Source organism: Odocoileus virginianus, chromosome 13, assembly GCF_023699985.2.
Source record: "Odocoileus virginianus isolate 20LAN1187 ecotype Illinois chromosome 13, Ovbor_1.2, whole genome shotgun sequence".
Taxonomy (NCBI): Eukaryota; Metazoa; Chordata; class Mammalia; order Artiodactyla; family Cervidae; genus Odocoileus; species Odocoileus virginianus.
In genome coordinates this window covers 27,839,636-27,865,522 of record NC_069686.1, presented here as the reverse complement: position 1 = coordinate 27,865,522, position 25,887 = coordinate 27,839,636, and the positions used below count along the sequence as shown (strand labels likewise).

The window sequence follows — 25,887 nt, the reverse complement described above, 5'->3', positions numbered from 1 at the left end:
TTGAGGACTCTTGTGAGTCCCTTGGACTGCAAGGAGATCCAACCAGTCAATCCTAAAGGAAATCAGTCCTGAATATTCATTGGAAGGACTGATGCTGAAGCTGAAACTCCAATACTTTGGGCACCTGATTCGAAGAACCGACTCATTGGAACAAACTCTGATGCTGGGAAAGATTGAAGGCGGGAGGAAAAGGGGACAACAGAGGATGAGATGGTTGGATGGGATCACTGACTCAATGGACATGATTTTGAGTAAGCTCTGGGAGTTGGTGATGGACGGGGAAGCCTGGTGTGCTGCAATCCATGGAGTCACAAAGAGTCGGACACAACTAAGTGACTGAACTGACTGACCAGGTACTATAAGTGGCTTAGACGCATCATCTAATTGGATCTACTCGTTAACCTAATAGGTATTGTTATTATCTCCATTTTTATGATGAGGAAACTGAGACTCAGTATCTCCTTGTTGGGAGAAAGCAAGGCTACAACCTTGGTCTTTCTGATTTCAAAGTCTACTTTCTTTCTTATTCACCAGGCTCTTAGGTTAGAAAACAGTTCTACAGGCAACTTATTAACCAGATTGTTTGAAGTTAATTTCTTCAATTTCTTTTTGTTTTAATTTTTTTCTGGCATTTTGTTAACTTTGTGGAGGGAAAGTAGGCATGGAAGATGAATATATGGAATTTAGAAAGATGGTAATGATAACCCTATATGCAAGACAGAAAAAGAGACACAGATGTACAGAACAGACTTTTGGACTCTATGGGAGAAGGCAAGGGTGGGATGATCTGAGAGAACAGCATCGAAACATGTATATTATCAAGTGTGAAACAGATCGCCAGTCCAAGTTAGATGCATGAGACAGGTGCTCAGGGCTGGTGCACTGGGATGGGGAGGGAGGTGGGAGGGGGGTTCGGGATGGGGAGCGCATGTAGATCCATAGCTGATTTATGTCTTGTATGGCAAAAACCACTACAATATTGTAAAGTAATTAGCCTCCAACTAATAAAAATAAATGGAAAAAAAAGGAAGATGAGATTGTAAAAGATAAATTCTCTGCCTTGCAGAAACCCAGGTGAAGGAAATAAATATAGAAAGTAGAAGAGGGCTTCCCTGGTGGCTTGGTGGTAAAGAATCTGCCTGACAATGAAGGAGACACGGGTTTGATCTCTGGTCCAGGAAGATTCCGCATACTGCTGCACCACAACTATTTGTCCGAGCTCTAGAACTTGGGACCTGCAACTGTTGATCCTATGTGCTGCAACTACTAAAGCCCATGTGCCCGAGAGCTGGTGCTCTGTAACAAGAGAAGCCACTGCAATGCAAAGCCCACACCACAACTAGAGAGTAGCCTCTGCTTGCTGCAACTAGAGAAAGGTCCTTGCAGCAACGAAGACTCAGCAGAGCCAAAAATAAATAAATAAGAAAGAAAATAGAAGATATATGTAAACATTCCCCAGTACTTAAGAACCATTGGCAACTTTTAAGCTAAACGAAAATACAATAAAATAATAACTTACTAACTGACAAAATATTTAGAGCATTGAAGCTATTACTGGACCTTGAAAATCAGGTTAAGTAGAGAAAAAGAGTTTAAAGTTATAGCTAGAAACTGAGTAATCAAGAAAGGGAATTAAGACAACTCACTGTTGAGAAATACTGGGAGGGCAACTGTGATTTTAAAAAGATCATCAAGGGCCAGCTGATGCCTGGACTTGACAATGAGCAGGACAAGCAGTCAGGACATGGATAGGTGAAGGAGCTCATAAGAAGGAGTGGACTGGAAGGATAACAAAACTTTATATGCATTCAGTTTTGTTTTGAAGTATCCTGCCTGGAAGCTGGGATTAATGAGATCACAGAGTATTAAAATTTGATTCCAGTTAAAGCATATTTATGCACTGAACTTAGTGAGGAATGACTAATTAATATCTTTGAACTTAGGGGGAGAAAAAGCAATATACATCAGAATTGTCTTTTCAAGGCAAAAACAAACAAAATCAAAATCTGGTTAAATGGATTCAGCAAGCTTATTCAGACTTCAGTAGATCAATCTCAGTGCTTTTCTTTGCATATAATAACTTTCTAATCATCCTTGATTCATTCATGACATATAGGGAAGACTAGATTTTATTCTTACTAGGATCTGGGCAAAATCCCCACTTCTCGTCTCTTTCGTATCGGCTGGTCGTGGCACACCACAGTAAGCTGTCTTCCCGCCCTTCCCGGGTACATTCGTGATGCCACTGCTGATTGTACTGGAAGGGAAACATGCATGGAGTCCCGTGGGCATTCCCTTTGATTGTGTACAAATCTAAGAGAAAAAAGAGGGCAAAGTCAATAAGTAGCATGGCAACTTTATCTTTGGAAACTGTCAATTTTTTTTTTTAATTTTTTTTTTTTTTTTTAGTTGGAGGCTAATTACTTTACATCATTACAGTAGTTTTTGTTATACATTGAAATGAATTAGCCATGGATTTACATGTATTCCCCATCCCAGTCCCCCCTCCCACCTCCCTCTCCACCCGATCCCTCTGGGTCTTCCCAGTGCACCATGCCCGAGCACTTGTCTCATGTATCCAACCTGGGCTGGTTATCTGTTTCACCCTAGATATTATACATGTTTTAATGCTGTTCTCTTGAAACATCCCACCCTCGCCTTCTCCCAGAGTCCACAAGTCTGTTCTATACATCTGAGTCTCTTTTTCTGTTTTGCATATAGGGTTATCGTTACCATCTTTCTAAAGTCCATATATATGTGTTAGTATACTGTAACTTTATCTTTGGAAACTGTCATTTTTTATTGACCGAAAATCTACACTGGGCAAGGCCCTCACTTCACCATGGTTAACCCTTAAGACCTCAGCGTCTAACTGGGAAGACCCAGAGGAATCGGGTGGAGAGGGAGGTGGGAGGGGGGATTGGGATGGGGAATACATGTAACTCCATGGCTGATTCATGTCAATGTATGACAAAACCCACTACAATATTGTAAAGTAATTAGCCTCCAACTAATAAAAAAAAATGAAAAAAAAAAAAGACCTCAGTGTCTAGTGTATGGAAAAGTACAAGGCTGAGTGCTGTGTTCAGGGAAATGCTGATAAGTAGTTCGTTTCATATGTTTATCTCCTTGTTTGTTTAGTACGGTGCACTGCTTCAGTGTTTCCGTGGTGGTTCAGACAGTAAAGAATCCTCCTGTAAGGCAGGAGACCCGGGTTTGATCCGTGGGTCAGGAAGATCCCTTCTGAAGAAGGGAATGGCAACCCACTCCAGTATCTTTGCCTGGAGAATCCCATGGACAGAGGAGCCTGGCGGGCTACAATCCATGGGGTTGCAGAGTCAGACATGACTGATTGACCAACACTGCTTCAGTAGCATACATATTTGTAAATGGCTAAGAAGAAAAAAATTATTTATTATTATTATTTGTATTTAAGTATAGTTGCTTTTTAGTATTGTCTTAGTTTCAGGTATATAGCTTCAGATCTTTTTCCAGTATAGGCTATTACAAGATACTGAATATAGTTGAAGATTTCACTTCAAAATATCTTCCAGTCCCCAAGTATATTAGTCAGCAGCACCTGAATCTTGAGTTTCATAAATATTTATAATTTATTCACTTAACAGATATCTGTTGAGCATTTAATGTGTTTAGCACTGGGTATTATGACGCCATAGTGACCAAATGAGTAAATTTCTCTTTCATATGGAGCATCTGTTTGAGTGGAGAGAAAAAAAAGAGAGAAAGCAAATATATAGATAAACTTGTAATTTCAAGTAGTGATAAGTAACCATGAAGAAAAATAAAATAGGATAAGAACAGAATGACTGGGTGCATGGTTTAGTCACCAAGTCATGTCTGACTCTTTGCAACCCCATGGACTGTGGACTGCCAGGCTCCTCTGTCCATGGAATTCTCCAGGCAAGAATACAGGAGTGGGTTGCCATTCCCTTCTCCAAGTGGGGGTTGAATGGGCACTATTTTTGATAAAATGGTCAGTGAAGGCCTCTCTGAATAAGAATTTGGGAAAGTGAGGTTCAGGCCTCTGGACAAGAGTTGTTTTGGCAGAAGGAACAGCAGGAATGCGGGACTTGCATCAAGAACCATGTGGGGTCAGGGGAGAGCAGGGAAGCCCAGTGGGCAGGAACCAGGGAGGCACTGGTGTGTCAGCTCAGAGAGGGCCAGCTCTGCCACGACGTGGACTTTGGCTTTTACTCTGAAGGCAGTGGGCAGTCATCAGAGGGTATGGAATGGGAAATCACACCATCAGATTTCCATTTTTAAAGACACACATGGTGCAGTGTGGCAAACAGATGGTACACAGACAGAGGGCAAAGCGGATGCCCGGCTATTGGCCCCCGGAGAGGGGGTCTAGGAGAGAGATGGCCATGCTGAGTGGCCTGCTGGCTGCTTTCTCAGAGTATTCCAATCGTTGGTCATCCTTGGCCTTACGCAGGAGGCGACAACTTTTCATGAATCAACTGGGACTTTCTATGGTGAAGGGGATCAGTGTGAGTGCGCTTAGTCGCTTCAGTCATGTCCGGCTCTTTGTGACTCATAGACTACAGCCCTCCAGGGTCCTCTGTCCATGGGAGTCTCCAGCCGAGAGTACTGGAGCGGGTTGCTGTGCCGCCCTCCAGGGGATCTTCCCAACCCAGGGATTCAACTCACGCCTCTTATGTCCCCTGCGTTGGCAGGCAGGTTCTTTCTTTTTTTTTGGCATTTGACCTGTTTCCCTTTATTTTTATTTTTTTAATATTTGTTTTCTTAAAAATTAATTTATTTATTTTAACTGGAGGCTAATTACTTTACAATATTGTGGTGGTTTCTGCCATACATTGACACAAATCAGCCATGGGTGTACATGTGTCCCCCATCCTGAACCCATCCCATCCCTCAGCGTTGTCCCAATGCATCGGCTTTGCGTGCTGTTTCATGCATCAGACTTGGGCTGGTTATCTGTTTCACAAGTGGTAATAGACATGTTTCAATGCTATTCTCTCCAATCATCACCCCCTTGCCTTTTCCTAGAGTCCAAAAGTCTGTTCTTTATTTATGTCTCTTTTATTGTCTCAGTCATCGTTACCATCTTTCTAAATTCCATATATCTGAGTGAGTATACTGTATTGGTGTTTTTCTTTCTGACTTACTTCACTCTATATAAAAGGCTCTAGTTTCATCCACCTCATTAGAACTGATTCAAAGGAGGTTTTTTACCATGAGAAGGGGATCAGGGCCACCATCAATTAAGTCAGTGGGTCCTGGAGTGAAAGGACTGACTGTAGAGATTCCCACCCTCTCTCACAATTGGGAGGGGTGAGGGTGGGTGACAGGGGTGGGGGGATACAGTTTGCGGCATGGCGCTAGCCTGAGTTCACCCCATATCGCCAGCCCTAGAGGTCTGCGCTGTTTGGAAACTACTGCTATTCCAGGACACATCTTCTGTCTTCTACCTAGCCTTCCCCTGCATGTATTGTGAGTGTGGGTATATGGCTGAAATGTTCACATGAAACAAAAAGCCAAATTCTTCCTTAAAACTGGAGATTATTCAGAGTGCTGGTTTGCAGCACGTGCTTTATTTTAGTGAGTCCTGAAATGGCTTACTCTTGTCTCTGTGTCTCTTTACTCATTTCCTGTAGGTACAGGAGGAAGTCTTGCTTTAGGTTTTAGAAGCTCCTTCCTCTGCTTCCTACAGTTTTTAGAAATCGAAGCTCTTATTGAGGCATTATTCTATAGAGTACCAGAAGGACAGGAACCACTTCTGTCTCGCTGGCCTCTGTAAGTCAGACGCCAGCCCAGAAGCAGTCCGCTTCCATGAGTGTGTGAAGGCCGGTGAATGGATGGATGAGTGACTGAACAGAGTTACATGACAAAACCTGACAAACAGGTTTGAGGCTTCAGAATTTCAGAACTAAGCTGCTTTCTTTGTCTGTTTTAAAATCCCAGATATCATAGAACTATGGAAAATGAAAACACCTCCACTTACCTGCCATTAAAACCATGCTTTCTTACTCCCTGTTTGTTTTTTATGTTCTTTAGTCACTCAGTGGGGTCAGACTCTTTGCGACCCCATGGACTGTAGCCTGCCAGGCTCCTCTGTCCATGGGATTTCCAGGCAAGAATACTGGAGTGAGTGGCCATTTCCTTCTCCAGAGGATCTTCCCAACCCAGGGATCAAACCTGTGTCTCTTGCGTCTCCTGTGTTAACATGTGGATTCTTTACCACTGAGCCACCCAGGAAACCGCTCCCACTCCCTGACACATGCCAAATAACATCTGACAACAGTCTGCCTTTAATGCCTTGTAACATGCCCACCACACAGATGCCAGCCTGGTCTTAGGAGACAGAGGTGCCCTGCACACATGCTTCATACATGGAACTGACTTTCTACAATAAAAGAAATGTTGGCCTAAGAGGCTCTTATTATATTTATCCTGACAAGGCTTTTAACTTCAAAAATCTTTTCCTTCTACTTTAATTTTCTCTCTCCCTCATCTTTCTGTTCTTTCTCCTTTCCACTGATTCCCAAAGTTATTTAAGTGTTTTCTCCCCTAATACCTTTAAATTCAAAGTTCTGCTTCTTTAGCAGAATTTAGCAAATCTGTTCTAAGACTCTGGCAATCTTTTTACAATAAGCAAGTAAGCAACTAAAACCTATTTAGCAGAAGTCCCTTGAGGTCCCAGGTGCTGTGCACCTCTTTCATATATTTTCCAAATCTTTATTTATGGGCAACCTTTCTGAATATATCATTTCATGTGTACTTTGGTCGAAATTATTTTTTACCTCTGTGCAGATAGTCACAAATGCCTCCACCACCGGACATATAGGAAACCCACTTATGGAGATATTTCCTTGAGGCCACAAGCGTGTTGTCCTGCTTCACCTGGACCATGTACTGGAGTGGGCCTGTGATCGTCTTCTTGTTACAGCGCCACTTCAAGGAAACGTGGGTGGAATCACACTCGTATATGCTCAGCGGCTGCTCTGGACTAGACACATTCAGGCCCAGGCAGCCACTGCCTCCGATGTTAAATAGGCGGTGGTTTGAAACCCACTTCCACAGCATGTTCTTGTTGGGTGGTTTGCAGTTCTCCAGGGTCAGTGTAGATTTGCTGGCTTGAATACATTTCTCGAGGTTCTCACTTTGGATAATGAAGATTCCTTTATCTGAAACAGCAAAGTAGAAGATATAGTAGAGAATCTCCATATATAATTAACTAGTGTCAGGGGGATCCCAAAGTGCATGTCTGAGCCGTGACATGTCACACCAACAGCTACTGCATCTCAAACAGGTCTGAAGCTGATGGGCAGGGTCCACAACAAGGGCTTGATTTGTACAAATCAAAGGAATTTCTTGGGAGGCATACATGGACTTGCTGCAGCTCATGGCAAACCTCTACTCTAAGACTGGATTGGCCCCCCCAGTAACAAGGTCTGCTTGTGGATCCACTCGGGAACAGCACTGATAGAAAAGGAGCTCTCCACAACTGGGGAGACAGGACTGCTAACAATACTCAGGGCTACAGGAGAGACACATCAGGTGCCCAGGGGTGTGGTGACTTTTTTTTTCCCCCAGACAAGTGCCTGAATGTTAGGAATATGGCAGCTCAATCAAGAGCCACTGAAATGAACATTTTTCCCATCAAATTTCTGCAGGACACCCAAAGGACAGAATTCAAGGGCTTCTTTGTGTCTTAATAGGAGACCCAGCGCTTATGAGAAAAAAATACTTCCCCACACTTGTTTTCTGTGCTGGGCCCATCAGAAGTAGAAAGACAGGGACATTTGCTCTGGGGTCAGCCTCCTCCTGAGAGAGTCCTTGTTGGGTGGGACTGGCAGCAGCACACAGATGCCCAGGACACTCGCTGAGATCCCTCACCTAGATACGTGAGAAGATACAAGGGCACCATGGCAGGACTGAGACCACACGGGCCACCTAGGATGGGGAGGGAGTAGGCATTTCGTGATACACCCCTGAGCCTCCAACCCCAGGGAGCCAGAAGAAAGGATCTAGATGAGCTTCCTGTGGATAAGCTGCCTGGGCCCAGCCAGGGCTTACGTGGTATCTCTCCACTCACTATGTGATTTGACTTCAAGATGTCAGCCTGGAAGGCACCTATCATGCAATAACTATGAACACATCTTCCCACAGGTTTTTTGAAGGTGGAAATCACATCTGATTTCTTCAGTGTAAGTTCAGAGTGTCCTGAGCACATCGTCGAAGTTCAGTAAATGTTTGTTGATTAAACACACTGGCGGGTGCTGCTTACCCAGGCTCGTGGTTGCTGGGTTACTTAGCTCCGACCGTCTGGGCAGGTCCAAGAGTTCTTTTGTTCTCCTGTTCACTAAGCTCTGCTCTTAAAACATCTTACTTCCTGTCCATTCTTCAAAAATCTAAAGGAATATTATCAGGTTCCCTTAAAACAAGTGTGGTTTAGGGCCAGGTATGTCCTGTGGCAGCGGCATAGGAAACACAGGCAGAGCTTTCTAGAGATTTCAAACAGTGCAGAATGAAGCTTCTTATGTATTGGTACGTGAGGACAATGCTTCATTTTGATAAAAGTTTTTTTGGCTTTTCTAAAGTTGCTCAGGTCAAGAAGAACTGATTTACAGTAACCAAAATCACTTAAGAAACTTAAAAAAAGATTGTCAATGTATTAATGGAAGCTATACTTCATTTAATAATTGATAGCATTATTTATAACCATACATTTGAGGAGTTGAATTAGTTGTCAGAAAATTGCTTTGATCACCATACATCAGAGCAAAAGAGAAGGGGGTGGAGGCAGAGAATGAATGGTTTTAGGGAGATTTCATTTAGATCAGGAAATTTGTTTTCCTAATGAAGCCCATGTCTGTGTGGTTATTAGTGATAGTCATTCAAGATCAAATCTACCTCTCACCGATTTGATGTGGACTCTGATAATTATTAACATTCTCTCCAACTCTCCTATTCACCTTTTCATGCCTGGGTAAAATGTTAACCTTAATTTCTGTTATAATCTACTAACTAGCATGCCCAGAGTTCCATTAATTTTTCACAAAAGGGTAATTATTTTACTATAATTGTTCTATAGTTTACCTTCTATCTAATATATATGTTCAAATATATCCAGCTCTGCAATTTACTGGCTGTACCATAGCCCTCTGGGCCTCAGTTCACGCTCCTAAGATGGGTGGGCAGACTACCTGACTGGGCTGTGGAATCAGGTAGAACCACCACAGACCAGCTTTGTAACTCTGGGAAAATTTCTTGATCTCTGTAAGTCTTGCCTTTCCTCTTTGAACTGGGAATATGTATGACACTGACCTCATAGGGATGTTAAGAATATTTCATTAAATAGCTCATGCAGAGTACACCACACACTACCTTGGCATGGGAAGTCCTTAGTAAATGTAGGTTGTTATTATTGTCATTATTATCCTTCTGGCTTCCTGATTCTTGGTCTGCAGATCCAGTTGTAGGTTTGGTTGAACACTTGTTGAATACTAATTTAAGCATGCCGCCCAAGATGTCTAACATTAGCACAAAAGTCCAACTTAGTTTGCTTCTGCAGCACATAGTGGGTGCAGAGCTTTTAAACAATCCTGAAATACCATGTTATTAACTTTTATGAAGGAAAAATGCTCTTAAAGCAACTAGATGACAAAATCGTTGTCTCATTTGTTTAAATGCATGTGTCATTATAAACTGAGTCTTCATCTGTTCATCTTCCACACTAACTGTAAAGTCTATATTGCAACTCTGTTATAAGAAAGACAAAAATACTGATGTTGACCAGCAGCGTATGGATGGGTCAGTGAGTGGTCTGTAAGTAAATGGACATGGGAATTATATATCACTAAAATTTTAGAGGAATAATGTTTTAAAATATCCAAATTATGAAGTGTTAAGAGAAAACGAGAGATAGAATTAGAACTCAGTCCCACCAGTGATCATAAAAATACCTTTCCAAAGCAGAAGATATTAGACAAACTTAACTCCATGCTGCTCAGTTTTAGGGTGCTATCACATTTCTACACCCAGCTGCCTTTAGGATGTGGCTTTGGAAAAGTTCTTCAGAATGTATCATAAACAAGTAGCTCTGGCTTACTAATAACAATAAACATGCCATCTCCAAAAGAATAGTATGTCACACTAAGCTAAAAAATGGCCCAATCCCATTTTCCCATTTTCCCATTAAGCTATAATAGAATCTGGTGCTAGCACCATTAATCTCCATAAATTCACTGAAGAGAAGCAACTGTTTTCAAATAGACTACTAGGAGACCCAATATAGGTAGCAATATCCTGATTATTATCATATGTGCATATGAGTCATCTCTAACAAAAACATGATGTGAAAATAAGCCACAGTCCTTAGTGTCTGTAGACAGATTTCAAAAAGGATGAAGATCAAATGTGGGAGGAATCAAGATTGATTATAGATGTCAAGGACATCAGTTCTGCTTGAACACTGATTAAGTGATTAATGGAGTACTGCCAGAATTACTAAATCTCTTTGCAGTAAAATGTTATTGTACATCCCTTCATAATTATAAGTTTAGGAAGAGAAAAAGGATTGATTTACTAGAAGTAACTTATAAACTAATTTTCATCCTTAAAAAAAAATCCATTGAAACTAGTGTTTCTACTTTCTACTTCTGAATTCCTCTGAAAAGGAGATCATTTTAGATCCACCCTTTGGTCCCACAGGATGACATGTGAATGGAAGAAGAATTTCTTTATTCATTCATTTCTTCATTCATTCATCGAACAAGCATTCCCTGGGTGTTGACTATGTGGAAGGCACTGTGTAGGGTACCAGAGATACACAGAAGAATTATTTGCTTGGATATTTGCTTTTCAAAACTATATCTATTTGTTCTGGAATCATGCAAATTCTCCCAGTTAATGGAAAAAAGGGAGTTTCATCAGTTCCAAAGAAAACATCGTAAAGTAAACCTTTAAAAACAAATGATGGAAAAATAAGAAAAAGAAAAGGACTAGAATTTAAAACACTTGACTAGATCTTCAAGTAATGACATGAGTGAGGTGGACATGTCCTCTCAGTGCATCAGACCTTTATAGATGGAGAGTATGTGTGTGTATACATGAACTGGCTCATTTTCCGGGGTGGAGACAGCAGAACAGCACTGGAAGGGACATAGACATGGCAGAAACTAACTACCCATAAACCCAGAACCATGAACTTTAGCACTGGATGAGACCATAAAGCTCATTTAGTTGAGTCATCCTTATACTTTTTTTTTTCCAAATGTTATTTTTTTTTCTTAGAAGTTCTATATTCATATACTTAGTGAGAACCATGTAGGTCTAGCTCTATTTATTTACATGCATTAATTTGTAACCTAGAAAGAAAAAATGAACTGCTGTAGATTGTTGCCAAATAACTTGAAGTGATGTCGTCTGCATATCTGAGGTTATTGGTATTTCTTCTGGCAATCATGATTCTAGCTTGTGCTTCATCCAGCCCAGCATTTTGCATGATGTACTCTGCATATAAGTTAAATAAGCACGGTGACAGTATACAGCCTTAAACAGATGACACCACCCTTATGGCAGAAAACAAAGAGGAGCTACAGAGCCTCTTGATGAAGGTGAAAGAAGAGAGTGAAAAAGCTGACTTAAAACTCAACATTCAAAGAACAAAGATGATGGCATCCAGTCCCATCACTTCATGGCAAATAGATGGGAAAACAATGGAAACAGTGACAGACTTTATTTTCTTGGACTCCAAAATCACTGCAGATGGTGACTGTAGCCATGAAATTGAAAGATGCTTACTCTTTGGAAGAAAAGCTATGACCAACCTAGACAGCATGCTAAAAAGCAAAGACATTACTTTGCCGACAAAGGTCCGTCTTGTCAAAGCTATGGTTTTTCCAGTAGTCATGTATGGATGTGAGAGCTGGACCATAAAAAAGGCTGAACACCGAAGAATTGAAGCTTTTGAGTTGTGGTGTTGGAGAAGACTCTTGAGAGTCCCTTGGACAGCAAGGAGATCAAATCAGTAAATCCTAAAGGAAATCAATACTGAATATTCATTAGAAGGACTGATGTTGAAGCTGAAGCTCCAGTACTTTGGCCAACTGATGGGAAGAGCTGACTTGTTAGAAAAGACCCTGATGCTGGAGAAGGGGACGACAGAGGACAAGATGGTTGGATGGCATCACTGTCTCAGTGGACATGAATTGAGCAAGCTCTGGGAGACGGTGAAGGACAGGGAAACCTAGCATAATGCAGGTCCATGGGGTTGCAAAGAGTCGGACACAAATGAGTGGCTGAACAACAACAACTGGAAGTGGGAGACTTGAGATTTCAAACAGACATTAATGGAGGATCTGATATGGCATGTGTTAGGAGCCCTGCAGATAGGATACATATACCAGTGTTTGCACTCAAGAAACTGATGTTCTTCTTGGGAGTGCATCATGAAATGTACAGGAAGAACTACAAGTTAATGACAAAATATATTTTGACATAAGAGGTATAATCATAATAGGAGGAAACCAGGATCTAGAAGGTGTCAGTTTGGTCTAGAAGATCAGAAAAATCAATCACTCTCACAAGAACACACACACTCACACACAAGAGGCACTTTCACTCAACATTTATTAGGGACGTAATATTTGTTGCATTTGGGGGTACACTGGTGAATTAGACCAGCATGGGTGCCTATCCTCATTACAGAGACAGAATTCAGGTAGTGGAGAAAGTATAGATGGAGAGGTGAAGGGTCACACCAGGGAAACTGTGGACAGAGCAAAAGTTACTAGAGCTCAGAGGTGATGAAAATAATCAGCTCTAAGGGTGATGAGAGCCTCACTACTATAAAAGTGTTTGGTGGTTGTAGAATATGAAGTTGGAAAGAGGTGGTTTGGGACCGTTTTATGAGGAACTTTTAATTTTATTAAAAAATCTGTATATTATTCAGATGAAAAGGAGCTTTTGGAACAAGAGAAGCCATGACTGAGGCTATGGTGTGGATTGTGAATCATTTGATAAAAACATTTATTGAGCACTTTTCGTGTGCTCAGAATTGTTTTAGGAGAGTGTAGGTGTGAGACAAATGTCCAAGTTCCTGCCCTGGAATTCTCACTTAGCTGGGGTGAGACAGCCCATGTGCAGGATGGAGCACATTCTGAAGACTTCTGCTTTGATCCGACAAGAGAGACAGAGCTATCAGTTCAACTGGTGGTGATGAGAAAGAAAGGGACTGATTAGACTCTAGTCTCTTGAGAGAGAATTCAAGGAGGGAAGAAATGACAGGATATGGTGATTGATAGAACTGGAGAAGCCTGGAAAAGGTAGTTGCAATGACTTGTTTTCTGGCTTCAGATACATGTTAGGCTGTCAGTTGCCTGCCGATTCCTACCACACCATGAGGTTGGGGTCTAAAGCCTCACGCGGTAATTAGTGTTGGAAAAGTGCCAGCTGGGGGTCCCTGCAGGAAGTTCCTCTTGAGGCCAGTCCACTTCATGCTCAGCATCCCTTCTGCCCACCTCCACCTGCCTTTTAGTGTCCCCTTCTACTTTAAGCAGCTCCTCTTAGAACAGGCTGAGGTATGAAGTGTTATATAAATATGATTTGAAATGGTAAGCCTTGGTGAGATGTATGTTCTTTCAATTAAAAAAAAGAACACCTTAAAACAATTAAACAATTCATTGAAAAAAAATCCTCTTTTTATGGTGGATTTTAGGCAAGCAAAGGGTTTTCTGGTGTTTAATAAATAACACCATGACAGTGGCACCTAAGCCAATTGATGTATAAGCTGGCCACGTCAAGGGAAGTGGAAGGAAAAGTTCAGATGCACGGTTCACATCAAGTGCTATGTTTAAGACAAGCTATTAGGAAGCCACTGCTTGCCAACTGCAATCCATTTTCAATTTCCTACCCCATTCCCCTGGGTTTAACCCTTTTCTACTCCATCTGCCCACACAGCTCATTCACTTTCTGCCCCAGGATCAGCTCTTGAATCTGTCCAGTTCTTTGCTGTTGTGATACTATCTCAATTTTAGCATGAAAAGGGTCTGTGAGGTATGCAGGGCAGAGAGATCACTGCCCTGAAACTAATCTAAAGGTGAGCAATTTCTCTCTTGAGATGTGTCGACATTTCCCAGCTGCACAAATTCAGGTTTGTTCTGTCCAGTGAGTCAGATTCAGATGTGACCGTTTCCCTTACTCAGATGAGTCTGCAGCAGGAAGGGATGCTGTGTGAGGCTGAATCAAGTCTTGTTCATGGCTGAATGATGCAGGGAAGCTGAATTCTTAATATGTGTTTCCAGACCAGTAGGCAAGGAATTTCTGATGTTTGCAGCATGTGCATTGTACTTGAAAGACAAAATCAAGGGAAAATGTGTCTGTCCTTCCTGGCCCTCTCTTTATGAATATTTGCATTTTATCCCAGATCATCTGAGATGTGGTGTTTATCTCTTGACAATCTGATAGCGCTTAACAAAGCACGTAACATCAACTGGTTTCTGTTGGGTTGGCCAAAAAGTTCATTTGGATTTTTCCATAACATGTAACAGAAAAACCCGAACAAACTTTTGGGCCAACCTAATAAAATGAACTAAAAAGCTGAGCACGTTTTAAAATATCCCCTTGTCCTGTCTCAGAACTTCCTTCTCTTTTCCTGCCCTAGTATCGTCCTTGATGTTGAGCCTTCTTTATTCTCCTGAAGCTTCTGAACCTGGATGATCATCACCTCCACAGGCCTGTGGGACCCCTCTTGCTAAACCTTTTTATGTGTTCTTTTCCCCTTTCTTTCTAATTTCCCCAAATTGTCACTCAGTTGCACAAGGCATACAATACTCTTTCTCACATGCGAGAAAAATGAAACCTGGCTTCATCAGCTCTGCCGTGCTCCACTTTGGTCAGGACTCAAGTTGCCTTTCACCAACCTCTACGTGAAGTGCATTAACCCTTCCAGACTGTCCCTGCCACGTGGCCACTCTCATTCCCTCCTTCCCCCTCCCTTTCCATCCATCTCATCTTTAGCAGTAGCTGACCCTCACAGAAAATCTTCTCTCCTTCAAAGTTCTTCACTGTATCTGTGTGTCTTACAGGCAAATTTTTAAACTGAGTTGAAAACATTTCTTTTTAGCTTTTCATCTATTCCTCCATTATTTCTGTCTTTATTTAACTCTGAAGTCTCTAATAGACATTGCTTATGTAAAAATCATTATTCACAGCAGCTCTGTTATCATCTTATAGACTGTGTTGAAAATATACCATCTCAGTCACCAGGGAACCTTGTTACAAAAAAAGCATGTTATGGCAAGAACCAGTAAGACAGGACATTAAGACAGGACAAGTAAGACATAAACTTCCCTCATCAATGTCTTTGTGTTGAAACACTGGGAGGACGCAATTCAAAGACTGGGTCACCAAAACAAAGGAAAAAAGAAAACTCTGCCAACAACCGAACAGCCCTGGGAATGATGTGACGCTACTGAAAGCAAAAGTGTTTACGCTGAGCTCCCCTGGTGCCTCAGACAGTAAACAATCTGCCTGCAATGTGGGAGACCTGGGTTTGATCCCTGGGTCCAGAAGATCCCCTGGGGAAGGCAATGGCTACCCACTCCAGTATTCTAGCCTGGAGAATCCCAGGGACAGAGGAGCCTAGTGGGCTACAGTCCATGGGGTCAAAAAGAGTCAGACATGACTGAGCAACTAACATGTTCACTTTCTCCATTTTATCTGCTTTGCTTTGAGAATTTACCCACTGAAGAAAAATATAGATTTCCTTCAGGGAAAGATAGAAATGAAGACAAAACCAAATCCAAACTTCGAATGGTAGACACAATGTTAGTCCCTGTATTTCTTTGCTAAGGCTACTGTCACAAAGTGTCACCGATTAAGTGACTTAAACAGGAATAGGTTGTGTCATAGATTTGGAGATTATGTGTCGAAAATCAAGGTGTCAGCTGGTTGGCACCTTGGAGGCCTGTGAGTGAAAGGTCTGTTTCAGGCCTCCTTCCTCACTTGAAGGTGTCTGTCTTCTCCCGGTGTCTCTTCCTATCATCTACTCTTTATTCATATTTCTGTGTCCAAATCTCCTCTTCTTATGAAGATGTCAGTCAAACTAGGTCTCACCCTAAGCACCTCATTATAACTTGATTACATCTGTAATGACCTTGTCTCCAAACAAGGTCTCATTCTGAGGTATTTGGGGGTTAGAACTTAAACATAATTTTGAGAGGGACACAATTCACCCCAAAACAGTCCCCATGCTTCTTACTCAGCTACCTAATTTGCAGACCCCAGAGTAAAATGAAAAGGTGGGGCCCTGACGGGGACAGGGAGCTTCAGTCAGTCTCTACTTCCTGTAGGCCCATGAGGGGCTGCAACCTCTGAGGTGGAAATCACTGGGAACGTACTCAGTCCCTGGACTGTGGAAAGACGATAGGTCCCCACTCAGTCCCCATGGAACATGCAGTGGTGCTGCCACTCAGAGGGGACAGCAGGCTTGTCCTGTCCCTGGAGAACACTGGCCGCCACTCCCAGGCCCTGGGCCTCCAGTTCCCCAGCCCCAGTGCAACCCGGTTGCCATGGCAGGTAGAGCACAGAAGCATGGATGAGGAGGCTGAAAACCACTCCAGTTTGGTGAGGAGTATGGAGTCCTATCCCAACAGGTGCAAAGCTTTGTACTAAGGCCACAGATATGGAGGCCAGCACCAAGGTCATCTGCGGGAACTGGCCGAGCCCCATTGTAATTGTTGCTCAAAGCCCCCTGATCCTTACCAGCTGTGTGAGTTAAGGATCCTTACCAGCCGTGTGCGTGCCCTAAACACTCTAGAGTGCCCTAAACAATAACCTAATGACACCCTTCTAGCAGGAATTTTCTTTGAGGCTACAAAAATTGGCTACTAATCCACAAAAAGCACTGGCTCTCCCTTGAGGTGATCCACTGTTCTAACAGGGTCCTGGGGGCTCTCGCTGGTCTGCTGCGTTTGCAGCGCCCTCATTCTCTCTCCTTCATGCTCTTTGTAAACCTCCCTTCTGAAATACTCTGTGTCTGGGAATGCTCTTCCAACTCCAGCACAGACCACAACAAGGAGGTGACATGAAATGGGGCTCAGCTTGGTGACTCAGACGGTATAGAATCTGTCTGCAATGTGGGAGACCCAGGTTCAAACCTTGGATCAGGTAGATCCCCTGGAGAAGGTAATGGTAACCCACTCAAATATTCTTGCCTGGAGAATCCCATGGACAGAGGAGCCTGGTGGGCTACAGTCCATGGAGTCACAAAGAGTCGGACATGACTGAGTGACTAACACTTTCATTTTAAACTCCTGGCTTGTGCTCAAAGAACAAATTTCAGAAATAAAAGTTACTAAGAATTCCAAGACCCCAAACCAGAGAGAATTAAACTGCAAGGACAATGCCTTGCTGAGCATGGAGTCCTATGAGACTGTTCTGGTCACATGCCTATATGCCGTGTTTACTGACCAAGGCTAAACACTGTGGGAAAAACACCCTGGCAAACCACTGAGCACTTCTTTTAGGGTAGAAATTCTTGAACTTAGAGTATCTGCCTTGGTTTCTCCATCTGCACAAAGGTCTTAATAATCATGCTGTCTTCATAGGGTTCTGGTAAGTCACTACGGCCCCTTTATAAATGATAATAAGAGAAAAACGAATACTAACTTTGGACATGGATAGTGAAAAAGAGCAGCAAAATAAGACAACGATGTTTATACTTAAATAATTACTTTGATTTTTTCTGTTTATATTTTTCATAATTGAAAGGCAAAGTTCTGAAGACAAGATGTGAAGAGCCAGAAATAATGAAAACTGTTATTAGCCTATTTCTTTGGGACTGTAGTCATCTGGGAAGTATTGTAAATTAAAAAGTCATGTGGCCACATGTGAAAACTCTTGTCTGTTTTGTTTAGCTCTGTATCACAGAACCCAACTTACAGAAATTCTAATGTTACTCCTCCAGTCTTTCTTCAGTGACTTTATAAAATATTCTATCCTAACCAGCTTACTATAGAGTTTATAAGGTGTTCTTGTGTTTGTTTCTTTTATGAGCTATTTCTTTTCACACTGATCAATTAAAAAATATAATTTATGTTCCTAGCTTTGTTTTGGAACACCTCATAAAAGGATTTAAAGGATAATTTCTAAAAGAAAATGGAGACAAGAGTCTATAAATGTTTCTGATAACATTACTTTGATGGATCATATGAAGATTCATCACATAGGGATGGATTCAGAAGAGGCAGAACAAAGGGACTGTTTTCTTCAGAAACCCTGGTATAAATAAGCAAATTGTTAGCTTAAAGAAGGGAAGCCGAGGGCACCACCAAGCTCTGTGTGACTCAGTCTTCCTCGTAATTGGCTTGAAATCCATGCTATGTAGTGTTGGTTACTGCGACAACCAACAATAAGGAAAGAGGTTAGGAACTTAATCAGAAAGAGTAAAAAGGACCAGAAAAAACTGGAAGTCTCTGCTGACTCTCAAAGACATGTGAGGAAAGGAGCCAGTCAGAGAAAATGGGATGAGAAAAGTATAAAATGGAAGAGATTCTGAAAGATGACAGATGGAGATGGAAGAGACAGAGCCTGAGGGCTGGAGTGGCTGATGACCAGGCAGGGCAGCTAAACCATAATTTTGCTTAAATTCCAGATCTCCATATTAGCAGAATGGCTCATTACTCAGGGCTATAAAAATTGCCTAGAGAAAAAAAAAATCAATGGCTTTGCACATTTCTGCTTTGTGAAAATATTCACTCCTACATGTGTTCATACAGGTTAGAAAAGGGGGAGTTGAAGAGAGCAAGAGGCTGGCCACCTGGTCTTCCAGTCACAAAATCAAGTTGCATCTCCCAGCAAATAGCAGGATACAGAATGGCTATTTTATCAGGTTGCAAAACTATCCAGGGGTCTTTTGCATTTAGTGCTTAAGGGACTGGTTCGAATCTCTACAAGTTCCTGTAAGTGCAAGTTATTTAATCCTTCTTCTTCTGTAAAAGGAGAGTGTGTATTAACAGAACCTACCTGATTAGCGTGAGGGACATTTTGACCTTTGTATTAGAAATGAAAGCTAAGGGGAAAATCTCAAGGTCCTGACTTCTCCCCACTGCTGCCTCCAGGTGGTGGTTCCTATCACCCTCTTTCAAAACCCTCTCCTGTGTGGCATCCTCTCTTCATTCCTGATATCACGGTGCATCACCTGGAACTTCTTCCTCACACGCACTGTGTGACTCCACCAGCCTCCCCACCTCAAGGCCTTTACCTTCCATACAGATGACCTAACACTCTGGCCCGGCATTTCCTCTAACTTAAGTTGTGGCCCATTAAAGTGACAAACTAAATTTAGTGTGTCCTGACCAGCACTACAAAGCAACATAGAATGAAACAGAGGAGGAAAGCAGCAGCGCAGCATACTAGGTAAGGGGGCTTTGTAATGATAAAAAGTTGCAGGTGTATCAGTATATGTCTGCCCTGCTCCAGATGCTCAGTTCCTTGATCTCCTCTGCCCTGAGAACCTTCTTTCACCTGTTCTCACTTTAGTGACCACTCCTGCAACCATATCTTGGACCTGGTCACTACTGAGAACAGATCTACCTCCAAAATTTATCATTTCCTTGTATGATCACTACCCTTCCTATTCTGCCATTTCTCTCATCTTACTTTCACTGTCTGTTACTTTTTTTTTTTTTCCTTTTTAACTCCTATTTCTTGAATCTACATTTTCTGCTCCTTAATATTCCTATTAAAACTGACTTAGCTCAGGTCATCAGCCTCTCCCTTTATGGGCAATTGTTTGAATCTTCTAGTTGGTTTCTTGGGATTTAAAGAGAGAATTCCTCTCTTCAAATCCCAAACTGACTATGGCAGTCCTAAACTTAGAAGTGTGATCTGGTTCTGGTTCCCCTTTTCCAAACTCACAAGACCCTTCTCAGCAATACCCAATTTATTCAACCAGGGTTTTTTTTTTTTTTTTCCTTGAGCAGAGTGCCTGCAAACAAACTCATTTCCTCATCTTTCGTATGCTTCCAAATACAGACATGCCAGTGTCTTGTCCTGCCACGACTCTATTCTGGGGATCTACTCCATCCACAGCCCCCAATGAGACTACATCCCTGTGTGTACCTCCCACCCCTACCTTGGCCTACTAGCCATGGGAAGCCCTCTGATTCACGGGCCAGAGCACAGGGACCAGCCAGTCTGCTATGACCAGTGTGGCCAGATTCCTCTCTTAGGAAATTAAGAGAGGAGGATCTTCTGAGGATCCTGTGGGAGCTATCTATGAAAGATCCTACAAGTAGAAGCAGAAGAAACCGGTCCATAGAAACAGGGACCACCCACCAGTCCCTGAGAAACAGAGAAGTTGCTTCATCTCAGTGACCAGTTCTCTGTTTCCAGGAGGCCCGGGGGCACAGGAGGGCCTGTCCATGGGGCCCCTTGAGATCCTGCTACCCTTACCTCCAGGCCCCCATTTGCCTGTGACCTTCAGTGGCTCCCTTTCCTCCATCCAAAAGAGCCCAGATCAGAACTCTCAGCCCACTGAACTCTGTTGCCCAATATGTGACTCTGCCTTTGCACACATTCTGTGTTTTTCCCAAATATTCTTGCTTCTATGGGGCAACTGCCTACTTTTCCTTCAGGAAAACAGTATGGTTCCAGGGTGCATTAATGTAGCTACTATATGACACTGTATCTACTAATTTTTTAATACAAATTCATTGATAAATGGGGCTTCCTAGGTGGCTCAGTGGTAAAAAATCCGCCTGCCAATGCAAGAGACACAGGAGATGTGGGTTTGATCCCTGGGTTGAGAAGATCCCCTGGAGTAGGAAATGACAACCCATTCAGTCTGCCTGGGAAATCCCATGGACAAAGGAGCCTGGGGGGCTACATACTATAGGGTCGCAAAGAGCTGGACATGACTGAGCATCTGAGCATACACGCATGCATTGATAAATGACTGAAAAGTCACCACAATACCATCCATCATCTCTCTCTCAAGGCTGGGATGCTTACAATAAATAAGAAATCAATCAGTAATACATATCAAATAAATTTTCAATTAAAAATAGAACATGTATAACCTGCCTTATATTATTGTGCATGCTAAGTCACTTCAGTTGTGTCCGACTCTGTGTGACCCTGTGAACTGCAGCCTGCCAGGCTTCTCTGTCTGTGGGATTCTCCAGGCAAGAGTACTGCAGTGGGTTGCTGTGCCTTCCTCCGGGGGATCTTCCTGACCTAGGAATTGAACCTGCATCTCTTAGGTCTAACCTGCACTGGCAGGTGGTTTCTTTACCACTAGTACACACCTGGGAAGCCCCACTTTGTATTATTACATATTCCTTATTAGCGGATATGAAACTAACACAGGAGCATATTTTCTCCTGGTTGCTCTGGGGATGTCAATCATGGCTAAAAGTAAGTCAGTATACTACAGTGAACACAGTGGTAAACCTTAGCCCCCAAACAACTAAAAAAAAAAAAAAAAAAAAAACCAGCTATATTTCAGCTTCTATGTCTGAAAAACAGATGGCTGGAGTAGAGAATGTCTCAGGTCCCTTCCAACATGAAGATTTTGTTTCTCCATCTTTGGACAAACAGGAAAAACTTGATTTAAACCCATAGATTATACTTGAAATTCCACTGATATGAGTGCTTAAAGTCAAGAAGAGGAGCCTGGGTGGCGACTGGAGCATTAAGTGGCACACAATCTCTGTGCTTTTAGAAATCAGTAGCAGCATTTTCATATTTGAAGACTCTCTGTGCCAACTATGAGTATACAAGAGGTAGTGAACAATTGTAACTTCATAGTGTCCTTGACTGTTAAAAAGAAGGCACTGATTAGAAACAATCTCAGCTGGGATTTGGATCTGCTACATATAGAAGGGATTAGCCCATCTGTGCTAACCCTGGCTCAGGGGATCACCAAAGCATTCTCTCTGTGTTGTTACGTTCCAACTTCTCTGGGCTGCTGCCCTGTTCTAGTTAGACATTAGTGCTCAGGCAAGATCCACATTTTAAAATGTAAAGGAGTAAGCTCGGCACAGTCACTGCTGGTGGAGATGGGTCACCCACCAGATCACATGCCCATCTGCAGGAACATTTTCACTGAACGTTTCACTGAAGAGGTGAGAGGTTTCTGACCTTCGGCAGCTTTAGGATAAGAATTGCTCAATCAGTCCCTGGGAAAGCCTCCTAGGAATGCGGGAGGATACAGTCCAGACGCAGAAAATACAGAGAAGGGAAACAGACACTGGTGACGCCTTGTTTTACCCCTTCTGTTCAAGCTTCTCCCCAAAGGCTGAGAGGATGGAGGCTGCCTGGAGGCTCCTCCTGGTTTATTTAGTTTTTCCCCTACCACCTTCCTCCCCTCACACCCAGGCTTGCGCATCTGGATGCTGGCTACTTTGCCTCTGAGGCAGCCCATATAGTTAATTATGAATGCAGGCTTGCATTCTCTTTCTGTCTCTGTTTGTGTCTGTGCTCAGTGGCTTCAGTCGTGTCCAACTCTTTGCCACCCCACGGACTCTACCCCGCCAGGCTCCTCTGTCCATGGGATTCTCCAGGCAAGAATACTGGAGTGGGTTGTCATGTCCTCCTCCAGGGGATTTTCCTGACCCAGGGATTCAAACCAGCCTCTTGTGTCTCCTGCATAGGCAGGCTGGTTCTTTACCACGAGCGCCACCTGGGAAGCCCTTCTATCTCTGTAGCTGTCTCTTTATGAATCTTAGGTATAGTAGGTGCTCAATAAATATTTGATGAACTGAGCTGTGAGTACAGGTGTATACTGTGGCGGTAACCCCCCCAAAACTCCCCACTCACTGTCATGTTGTGTGCTTTGCAGGAGGTCACATTTTGTGATCAGTAGTCCTATGGATGTCACAGCCCCTATATTTTAAAGTGTTAAGAAACTGAAGAGCAAAGAGCGAATTTGCTCCAGCTCACAAATTCATTAGGGCCACAGAGTCTCCTCTTCTCCATCTGGCCGGAGAGGCTTTAATAGAGAAGATTGTTTTATTTTCCGACGGCGCAGAACGGAGAAAAGCCCGGCTTGGAGACACTCCACGGGTGGCAGCGTGCACCAAGAGCGCTTGCTTTGGGGGAGAACAAGATGGGACATCTTTTTGCCATCATTTTCCCCCAGAGATGGTCGTCCCAAATACACCACTCTCAAAAAGTTTACGTTTTGAAATATCTACCCTCCTACGCTCGGCGCGTCCCCGGCCACAGTTGAGTCAAACGGCCCTCGAGCCCAGGTACCAACCCCTCCCCGCGCTCCCCACGCGGACCACGGTCTGATCCCGGCTGCTTCGCCCCTTCCTCCTCTGGATCACCTCCGCCCCCGACGTGCCCGCTGGGCTCTCTGGCCCTGGGGAACACTCACCTTGCCACTCGCGGAGCCACTCCGGGGTGGCGGAGCCCGCCGGTACCTGCAGCAGCAGCAGGAGCAGGGACAGCGACAGCAGCGGCATCGCTAACCACTTGGCCTGCCGGTCTCCGGGTGTAGCGCCCGCGGGTGCCAGCGCCGCAGCCCCCGCGCCCAGCCCTGCGGTGGGTGGGGTGGGGGAGGGCAGGACCGCAGCCTCCTCCGCGCTCCACCCTTCCCCCGGGGCCTCGCCACCCCTGCGTCCCCGAGACCCACTTCGTCAGTCACCCCTGTCGCCACGGTGGGGGGACACTCTGGTTGGGAGACGGAAAAGTCGCGGAGGTTCTCCCTTTGCGGCTTGGAGCAGCAGGAGGAAGAGGGGGTGGACCATCTGCCCGTCCCAGAAATTCCTGCCTTTGGGGTGGAGAGGGAGGAGGGAGGCTGCCCCGGGCTAGCTCCTCCTGCTTCCAGCCTTCTCTCTCCTTCCTGGGGGAGGCCGAATAGGAGTTGGGGGTGAGAGAGTTGAAAATCTCTGGGACAGGAAGTGTGACATCTGTGTTTGCAAACCACCCGGGTTCTGGTAAACACTGCGGGTTTGGCGGCAGGCAGCTTGGAGGAAACCGAGCTGCTCCGAGGACCCGGGCGCACTGGGAACGCTCTGGACCCCCTCTCCCCTGGAATGTGCAGCCCAGAGGTACCTGGGGGTGCGCCAGGGTCCCCGCCCTACTCACGCCAGAGAACCCCGAAGCTTCTACCCTTGTTCAGCTCCTTTTCCCTTTACAAACTACCTCCCCCTTCCATCTCCTCAGATCCTCCTAACCCAGCAGAATAGCTGGGTTATCCTGTGTCACAGCTGTTACCTTGTTGTCCCACTTTATACTTAAAAAACCGGTCCAGAAAAGCAAAGTGATTTGCTCTAAGAGGTTACACTTTAAGTTGGCAAAATTCCTCCCTAAACTAGGGAAACTGTGACTAGAATGTAGTCTTTCCAGTAACTAGCAGAAGTGTGTGTGTGTGTGTGTGTGTGTGTGTGTGTGTGTGTGTGTGTGTGTTTATGTCTTTTAGTTGCTCAGTTGTGTCCAACTCTTTGCAGCCCCATGGACTGTAGCCCGCCAGGCTCATCTGTCCATGGAATTCTCCAGGCAAGAACACTGGAGTGGGTTGCCATTTCTTTCTCCAGGGGATCTTCCTCACCCAGGGACTGAACCTGGGTCTCCTGCATTGCAGGCAGATCGACAGATTCTTTACCATCTGAGCCCACCAGGGAAGCCCACTAGAAATGTTTAAGATTCATGAGAACAGGCTAGTATAGTATCTTTCCTAAATAGTCGTTAACTAAAACATTGTTTATGATGCTAGTCATTAAAACATAGAAGGAGGGAAGAGAGCAAACTGGAGCTTTAAAAAATAAAATGAAGGTGGTGGAATCTTGGAGAACCTTGCTTTCCTTAGCTGCCTTTTGACCAAAACCAATTATTTTTTGTAGGGGAGGTGAGGGGAGGTGGGGGGGAGGGGGGTGGGGGTTAGGACAAGGATCCCACATGGGGGTGGGGTGGCAGTAGGGGCCCCCCACCCCCCACCTCCCAGGGCCCCCCACTGCCACCCCACCTCCATGTGGTATCCTTGTTCCTCCACCAGGGATTGAACCCATGCCCCCTGCATTAGCAGCCTGGAGTCTTAACTACTGGACTGCCAGGGAAGCTCCCTCAAACCAATAGTTTTGAATGATACTGTCGGCTATAGACTGAATTGTGTCCCCAGTACCCCAGTCATTTGTTACAATCCTAACTGCTCCCCCCTTCCCTAGTTGTATTTGGATATAGGGATTTTAGGAGTTAATTAAATTTAACTGAAGCCTAAAGGCTTTGGCCACCTCATTCGAAGAGTTGACTCTTTGGAAAAGACCCTGATGCTGGGAGGGATTGGGGGCAGGAGGAGAAGGGGATGACAGAGGATGAGATGGCTGGATGGCATCACCGACTCGAGGGGCATGAGTCTGAGTAAACTCCGGGAGTTGGTGATGGACAGGGAGGCCTGGCGTGCTGCGATTCATGGGGTCGCAAAGAGTCGGACACGACTGAGTGACTGAACTGAACTGAACTGAAAGGCTGGGGTCCTAGATAAGGTCGACCTTATAAGGAGAGGAAGAGAGATATCTTTCCACCCAGGCACCAAGGAGAGGACATGTGAGGTAGAAGGTAGCCATCTACGAAACAGACAGAGACCTCATCAAACCCCAAAATCTTCAGGAACTTGATTTTGGACTCTCCAGCCTCCAAAAATGAGAAATATGTTTCCATTGTTTAAACCACCCAGCCTCTGATATTTTATTGAGTCAGCCCAAGTGGATTCATACTGTCTTAGCCCAGATCTCCTGGAAGCAGAGCCTGGAATGAGATCCCTGGCAGGGAGTGGAATTGAAGATCAGAGTGAAATAGGGAAGCCGGGATAGCCCAGGGGCAGGCAGCAGCAGGTGCATGGCATGGGCAGGGGTGAGGTGGTGTCACCTTTGCCCCAGAGGGAAGCTGTGT

The 25,887-nt window shown here is 44.1% G+C and overlaps 1 protein-coding gene across 1 annotated transcript in view; it reads right to left on the bottom strand.

The window, feature by feature from the left end:
- Nucleotides 1-23,835, bottom strand: part of PLA2R1 (phospholipase A2 receptor 1) — a 123,594-nt gene extending 99,759 nt beyond the window's left edge. The window contains 3 exon segments of the mRNA XM_020903727.2: nucleotides 2,140-2,313; nucleotides 6,786-7,169; nucleotides 23,375-23,835. Of these exon segments, the coding sequence (XP_020759386.2) occupies nucleotides 2,140-2,313; nucleotides 6,786-7,169; nucleotides 23,375-23,462 (646 nt within the window). The 5' untranslated portion in view covers nucleotides 23,463-23,835.
- Nucleotides 23,836-25,887: the final 2,052 nt, after the last annotated feature.